Raw genomic sequence first — 8,701 nt, forward strand, 5'->3', positions numbered from 1 at the left:
GTGAGGGGGAAGAGAGAGAGAAAGGTGAAGGGGAAGAGAGAGAGAAAGGTGAGGGGAAGAGAGAGAAAGGTGAGGGGCAGTGAAAGAAGGAGAGAAAATGGGAGAGAGAAGAAAGAGTGAGAAAAAGATGAGAGAGAGGTGAGGGGGCAGAGAGAGAGAGAGAGAGGTGAGGGGGCAGAGAGAGAGAGAGGTGAGGGGCAGAGAGAGAGAGAGGTGAGGGGCAGAGAGAGAGAGAGGTGAGGGGGCAGAGAGAGAGAGAGGTGAGGGGCAGAGAGAGAGAGAGAGGTGAGGGGGCAGAGAGTGAGAGGTCAGACGAGGTCACAGAAGCGAGTCAGTGAAACCCAGATGGTTAGATTCCAGAGTAGAGTTCACACTTCTATTTTAGAGCCTATTTCCAATCCAACTATCACTTTCCATTCGGTATATCTCACACACACACACACACACACACACACACACACACACACACACACACACACACACCTTGGGCTCCAGGTCATGGAAGCAGTAGTATTTGAAGCGCAGCCAGAGTCTGTCATTCTCCTGAACTCCCTGCTCCATCAGTGAACGAGAAGAGTCCAGCCACCTGAGAGAGAGAGAGAGAGAGAGAGAGAGAAAGTATTTAGAACGAAAGACGACTACAGAGAGAAGTGAAGATCGAGACAGAGAAATGTGTGTTTGTGTGTGTCTGTGTGTCTACCTGCTGTGGATGTGGGCCTTGTCTACCACACTGGCGGGGCGGTACAGCTTAGCGATGGCCTCTGGGGGGGGAGCAGGCTGGGAGACTGACAGCATCTTGTACACCTTCTCAGTCTTAGGGGAGTCAGCGAAATGGGCAGGCATCCCATTATACAAGCAGGGGCGGGACACTGGGTAGGAAGGAAAACAGGACAGGGCCAATATTGGGTCATATAGTGAAGATCGTACTACTACTGCTACTACTACTACTGTTACTACTACTGCTACTACTACTACTGTTACTACTACTGCTACTACTACTACTGTTACTACTACTGTTACTACTACTGTTACTACTACTACTGTTTCTACTACTACCACTACTGTTACTACTACTACTGTTTCTACTACTGTTACTACTACTACTACTACTACTGTTACTACTACTACTGTTACTACTACTGTTACTACTACTACTACTGTTACTACTACTACTGGTACTACTACTGCTACTACTACTACTACTGTTTCTACTACTGTTACTACTACTGTTACTACTACTACTACTGTTACTACTACTACTGGTACTACTACTGTTACTACTACTACTACTGTTACTACTACTACTGGTACTACTACTGCTACTACTACTACTACTGTTACTACTACTGTTACTACTACTGTTACTACTACTACTGTTTCTACTACTACCACTACTGTTACTACTACTACTGTTTCTACTACTGTTACTACTACTACTACCACTACTGTTACTACTACTACTGTTTCTACTACTGTTACTACTACTACTACTACTGTTACTACTACTACTACTACTACCACTACTGTTACTACTACTACCACTACTGTTTCTACTACTACTGTTTCTACTACTGTTACTACTACTACTACTACTGTTACTACTACTACTACCACTACTGTTACTACTACTACCACTACTGTTTCTACTACTACCACTACTGTTTCTACTACTGTTACTACTACTACCACTACTACTGTTTCTACTACTGTTACTACTACTACTACAACTGTTACTACTACTACTACTACTACTGTTACTACTACTACCACTACTGTTACTACTACTGTTACCACTACTACTACTACTGTTTCTACTACTGTTTCTACTACTGTTACTACTACTGTTACTACTACTGTTACTACTACTGTTACTACTACTGTTACCACTACATTTACTACTACTACTACTAATATTACTGCTACTACTGTATCTGCTACTACTACTACTACTGTTACTACTACTGTTACTACTACCGCTACTACTACTACTAATATTACTGCTACTACTACTGTTACTACTACTACCACTACTGTTACTACTAATACTACTACTACTACTAATACTACTACTGCTATGACTACTACTACCACTACTGTTACTACTACTATTGTTACTGCTACTACTACTACTGCTACTACCGTTACTACTACCGCTACTACTACTACTACTACTACTACTACTACTACTACTACTGTTACTACTACTACCACTACTGTTACTACTAATACTACTACTACTACTACTAATACTACTACTGCTGTGACTACTACTACCACTACTGTTACTACTACTACTGTTACTACTACTGCTACTACTACTACTGTTACTACTACTGTTACTACTACTACCACTACTGTTACTACTACTACTGTTACTACTACTGCTACTACTACTACTGTTACTACTACTGCTACTACTACTACTACCACTACTGTTACTACTACTACCGCTACTACTACTGTTACTACTACTGTTACTACTACTACCACTACTGTTACTACTACTACCACTACTGTTACTACTACCGCTACTACTACTGTTACTACTACTGTTACTACTACTACCACTACTGTTACTACTACCGCTACTACTACTACTAATATTATTGCTACTACTGTTACTGCTACTACTACTACTACTACTATAGCAATTACTTAGTTGCATAAGCTTTAAGCAAGCTTACTTATGCTAATAATTAGTCAGACATAACGATGAGGGTTCTGCTCTTCATACTGTGATTGGTCAGCTGAGGGTTGATGGGAACATGATGATGTCATAATGTGTACCTGAGGTGAGAGGCACTTCTGTGAGGTCATACAGTTCCTCTGACAAGTCTCTATCTTTCTTCCTCTTCTTCTCCTCTACAGGTCGCAGCAGGGACAGCTCCTCTGGCCGACGGATGTCTGGAACCAGAGAGGAAGGAGAAAGAATGGAGGGATGGGTGAAAAAGTGTTTTGTGGAGTGCCAAACTTTCTTTTACTTAAAGCTATACGCAGGTCATATGGTAGATTGTGGATTCCTTTGTTATGTTGACATGAAAGCAAACTTCTTGAAAAGAGAAAATAAAGGAATTGATTTCTGAACTCACTCAGCATCTTGCAGATGCCCAGCACAGTGCGGAACACAGGCCCAGAGAAGCAGACCCGGAGCCTGAGGTTCAGTCCATTGGGCAGGCCCAGCCTCAGGGGCTTGTGCTGGGGCATGAAGATGAGCCCGGCATCTGCCTGGATGCCACACTTCTCAAGGGTCCAGGCCGTTCGCAGGAGCCACTGCTGCTTCTGCTCCCACCACAGGGCATGGTCTGACCAGTCACGCTTTACCTCTGCACAGGGGAGGAAACTGGTGAGCCCTCTGACACAACATGTCCGCCATGCATCACCCACACAGTCAGTGCCTTGGGATCTACTTGTGGTGGATCTTATGAGTGAATATCACCTCTATACAGTGCTGTGTAGGATGTAGGATAGGGAGATTGCTGGTCTCCACCATACAGTGTGCACTATCTGAATACGTGTGTGTGTGTGTGTGTGTGTGTGACTCACGTGACTTCTCCACCAGTTTGAGGATGACCCCACCTATGTGTAGGTCAGAGGTCACACTGACAGTGATGGGCGGAGCATCAGCTCCCAGGTCCTCAACTGTAACTGACAGGTCCCACGCTGCCATACTGAGAGAGAGAGAGAGAGAGAGAGAGACAGAGAGAGACAGAGAGAGAGAGAAATAGAGAGAAAGAGAGAGAGAAAGCGAGCAAGAGAGAGCATAGTAAGGGAGGAACAAGTGTTGGGTTGCGAAAAATAATGAGAGAAAGAATGTGTGAAGGGGAGGACAGAAAATGTGTGTGTATGTCACATGAAATACACTTTGGAATCCCAACCACACGTACCACATACACACACACACCCTGGATGACCGGGTTATTCTGACAAGTTCACTATGACAACACACACACACACACACACACACACACACACACACACCCTGGATGACCGGGTTATTCTGACAAGTTCACTATGACAACACACACACACACACACACACACACACCCTGGATGACCGGGTTATTCTGACAAGTTCACTATGACAACACACACACACACACACACACACACACACCCTGGATGACCGGGTTATTCTGACAAGTTCACTATGACAACACACACACACACACACACACACACACACACACACACACACACACCCTGGATGACCGGGTTATTCTGACAAGTTCACTATGACAACACACACACACACACACACACACACACACACACACACACACACACACACCCTGGATGACCGGGTTATTCTGACAAGTTCACTATGACAACACACACACACACACACACCCTGGATGACTGGGTTATTCTGACAAGTTCACTATGACAACACACACACACACTTCCTATTTCTAACTTCAGCAATCATTCTGGACGCATACTTCCGCTTTCAGACCCAACCCTACCCTACCCTACCCAACCCTACCCTACCCTACCCAACCCTACCCTACCCAATCCAACCCCACCCTACCCTACCCAACCCTACCCAATCCAACCCTACCCTACCCTACCCTACCCAACCCTACCCAACCCAACCCTACCCAACCCAACCCTACCCTACCCAACCCTACCCTACCCAACCCTACCCTACCCAACCCTACCCTACCCAACCCAACCCTACCCAACCCAACCCTACCCAACCCTACCCTACCCAACCCTACCCAACCCAACCCTACCCTACCCAACCCTACCCTACCTTACCCTACCCAACCCTACCCTACCCAACACCATAAAATGGCCAATTGTGTGTGTGCACAGGAGGTTGGTGGCACCTTAATTGGGGAGGAAGGGCTTGTGGTAATGGCTGGAGTGGAATGGTATCAAATACATCATGTGTTTGATGCCATTCCATTTGCTCCGTTCCAGCCATTATTATGAGCCGTCCTCCCCTCAGCAGCCGCCACTGGTGTGTGTGTGTGTGTCATGTCAAGTATGGTAATAACAACATGGTGTAAGGTTAAGCACTCTGTAACTTGACTAGTTGTCTTGTTCTACTCACAGCCAAGGAGTCAGAGTTTTGGCCCATCGATAGAAGCCTACTGCTGTCCTATACTGTTCACATCCATCCCTCTGTCCCCTCCTCCAACATCACAATCAACCAGAAAGACATCTCTCTCTCTGAGACCCCGGGCGAAACACTCTCACACAAACAACACAGTCAGTCTCACATTTGCTACACACTCGTGCATCTTACCTTCTCCACCGTCCAAAATGCAGGGGACTCTGGCAGCTTCTTTAAAAAAAAGACCTACTACCCCTCTTCTGCTTGTTCTGTGAAACTACCCTTCTGAAGTCATTTGGTGAAACCTGCCTGTTACACTTCCCCTCTCTGTCTCAGTTGGGTTGGGTCTTGAGTCGTGGTCTATGTATGATATGCGGTGCACATGTCACTGCTGAAAAGAGTGTTCCTCCTTTGTCAGTTTCCGGCCACCGGAAGTGTGAGTGACAGTGACACTGAATTTAGCTCTGTGTGTGTGTGTGTGTGTGTGTGTGTGTGTGTGTGTGTGTGTCAGTTATAATGACCGTATGTCAGTCTCATTGGTTCTGCAGCAGTCTGGGAGGGTGGGAAGGGGAAGGGAGGGTCATGTGATCCATACAGTAGACCAGGGTTCATCAACTAGATTCAGCCGCGGGCCGTTTTTTTTCTTGGGCAGATGGTCAGAGGGCCAGATAATCTGTAGACTGCAAATTGACCGCAAGAAGCCCAAACAGATATAATATTTGACTAAAACATAGTCATTTCAAACCTACCTTAGATATACAGTGTCTCTCTATTATGCGTGGGAATACTTTGGAACAGATTTCCCAAATTAAAATCACTTGGCGCTGATTTGCTGGTGTTTTTAACAGTCTTTTAATGTCGAACAATATAAAAACAAAAATCTTTTATAGGGCTCAGAAAACTTGGCCAAATAAAATCCCCCCGCAGGTTGGGGAACCACCTGCAGTAGGCTGTGTGTCAATTGACATGTGATGGACACACACACAGTCTTGTACAGCTAACCTTGTGGGGACACATAATTCAGTCCCATTCAAAATCCTATTTTCCCTAACCCTAACCCGTACTATTACTCTAACCCTAACCTTAACCCTAGCTCCTAACCCTAAAACTAACCCTAGCTCCTAACCCTAAAACTAACCCTAGCTCCTAACCCTAAAACTAACCCTAGCTCCTAACCCTAAAACTAACCCTAGCTCCTAACCCTAAAACTAACCCTAGCTCCTAACCCTAAAACTAACCCTAGCTCCTAACCCTTAGCATAATTCTAACCTTAACCCTAAACCCCCTAGAAATAGCATTTGACCCTGTGAAGACTAACAAAATGTCTCTAGTTGGTCAAATTATTATTTTTTTACTATTCTTGTGGGTACTTCTGGTCCCCCCCGCCGACACACATACACACAGGAGTCAGGGGCACTTCTATGTAACCTTTGACACTTGGTTAAGACAGTCTTCAAAAGCTAAAGCAAGACTATGTCCTAACAGTTCTAAATGTCCTCTTCTCTCCTCATATTTCCTCTGTGGTCGCTGACCTGAAAATAAATAGTGTGTACAAGAGGAGATGAGGAAAGAGGATTTATAATTTTTTTTTACCTTTATTAAACTAGGCAAGTCAGTTAAGAACACATCCTTATTTACAATGACGGCCTACCAAAAGGCAAAAGGCCTCCTGCGGGGACGGGGGCTGGGATTGAAAAAAAAATCATAAATAGGACAAAACACACATCACGACAAGAGAGACACCACAACACTACATAAAGAGAGACCTAAGACAACAACATAGCATGGCAACAACACATGACAACAACATGGTAGCAACACAACATGGCAGATGAGCAAAGAGGAGATGTGTTCTAAGTAACACTTGTATTGTTTTTCTTTTCAGGAGGGCTAGCTCAGAATCATTTGAAAATGGATTTGAAAGAACTGATTTTAGCATTAAAAGACTCAAATACAGCCAATCATTTCAAGTCCAGTACCATTGTTGGGTGTGAAAGATTCAGCAGACTGCTGGCATTACACATCTGGCTAAAATCAAAGTTTATTTGTCACGTGCGCTGAATACAACAGGTGTAGACCTTACAGTGAAATGCTTACTTACAGGCTCTAACCAATAGTGCAAAAAAGTTGTTAGGTGAACAATAGGTAAGTAAAGAAATAAAACAACAGTAAAAATACAGGCTTTATACAGTAACGAGGCTATAAAAGTAGCGAGGCTACATACAGACACCGGTTAGTCAGGCTGATTGAGGTAGTATGTACATGTAGATATGATTAAAGTGACTATGCATATATGATAAACAGAGAGTAGCAGTAGCGTAAAAGAGGGGTTGGCGGGTGGTGGGACACAATGCAGATATCCTGGTTAGCCAATGTGCGGGAGCACTGGTTGGTTGCCCCAATTGAGGTAGTATGTACATGAATGTATAGTTAAAGTGACTATGCATATATGATAAACAGAGAGTAGCAGCAACGTAAAAGACTACTGTGGCTCTGCTGAAATCACTTTTATAGATAACTTTGACATCTTCTGGAAACAGAAGATACTCTACAGGAATGACGGAGTCCATCCAAATCATCTTGACTTCTGGACTCTGTCCATACATTTCAAGGCTGCGTTGGAACAATGACTGGTAAATGATCCAAGACCAGCTCAGTTAATCCCTACCATTGTGACAATGAGTCGTCATGATGCTGCATCAAATGTACATGATCCTAGGGGCATTGGCAAACACAATGTCAGTAATTTAATTGATGTATGCCTAATTGCACCGAATACATCTGTTTATCCTCCAGATATTGTAAGCAGTAATCATGAGCCTATAAACCAGAGTTACACTGTTAGCACTGAGGCGGTGTGCCCTAGTAGGAAGACCACTTCGTGCAGCTCACCCTGCACTATCAGCTCCAATGTAAATAACATGAGTTAGTCTACCTCTGATAAGCTTCCCAGTAAAGCATTAAAAACAATCAAGCAACCCAGAAAAGTGTTAAAAATAGCCCATATTAACATATGTAGCCTAAGAAACAAGGTCCATGAAGTCAATAACTTGCTTGTAACAGATGACATTCATATTCTATCTCTGAAACTCACTTAGATAATACCTTTGATGATACAGTGGTAGCAATACATGGTTATAACATCTACCGAAAAGACAGAAATGCCAACAGAGGCGGTGTTGCGGTCTATATTCAGAACCACATTCCTGTAAAGCTTAGAGACGATCTAATGTTAAATACTGTTGAAGTAATATGGCTACAGGTTCATCTGCCTCACCTAAAGCCCATTCTGGTGGGAAGCTGCTACAGACCACCAAGTGTTAACAGTTAGTATCTGGATAATATGTGTGAAATGCTTGATAATGTATGTGATATCCACAGAGAGGTATATTTTTCTGGGTGATTGAAATATTGACTAGCTTTTATCAAGCTGCCCACTCAAGAAAAAACTTCAAACTGTAACCAGTGCCTGCAACCTGGTTCAGGTGATCAGTCAACCTACCAGGGTAGTTACAAACAGCACAGGAATTAAATCATCAACATGTATTGATCACATCTTTACTAATGCTGCAGAAATGTGCTTGAAAGCAGTATCCGGATCCATCGGATGTAGTGATCACAATATAGTAGCCATATCTAGGA

At 43.7% G+C, this 8,701-nt stretch overlaps 1 protein-coding gene across 1 annotated transcript in view; it reads right to left on the minus strand.

Annotated features, from left to right (window-relative positions):
* Nucleotides 1-5,417, minus strand: part of LOC115164100 (fermitin family homolog 3) — a 10,093-nt gene extending 4,676 nt beyond the window's left edge. Inside the window, exons 1-6 of the mRNA XM_029716231.1 lie at nt 5,252-5,417; nt 3,544-3,668; nt 3,090-3,323; nt 2,788-2,904; nt 701-869; nt 385-586 (exon numbers count right to left, since the gene is read on the minus strand). Of these exons, the coding sequence (XP_029572091.1) occupies nt 385-586; nt 701-869; nt 2,788-2,904; nt 3,090-3,323; nt 3,544-3,667 (846 nt within the window). The 5' untranslated portion in view covers nt 3,668; nt 5,252-5,417. The remainder of the gene's footprint in view (nt 1-384; nt 587-700; nt 870-2,787; nt 2,905-3,089; nt 3,324-3,543; nt 3,669-5,251) is intronic.
* Between the last annotated feature and the right edge of the window lie 3,284 nt (nt 5,418-8,701).

This window comes from Salmo trutta, chromosome 3 (assembly GCF_901001165.1).
Source record: "Salmo trutta chromosome 3, fSalTru1.1, whole genome shotgun sequence".
Lineage (NCBI taxonomy): Eukaryota > Metazoa > Chordata > Actinopteri > Salmoniformes > Salmonidae > Salmo > Salmo trutta.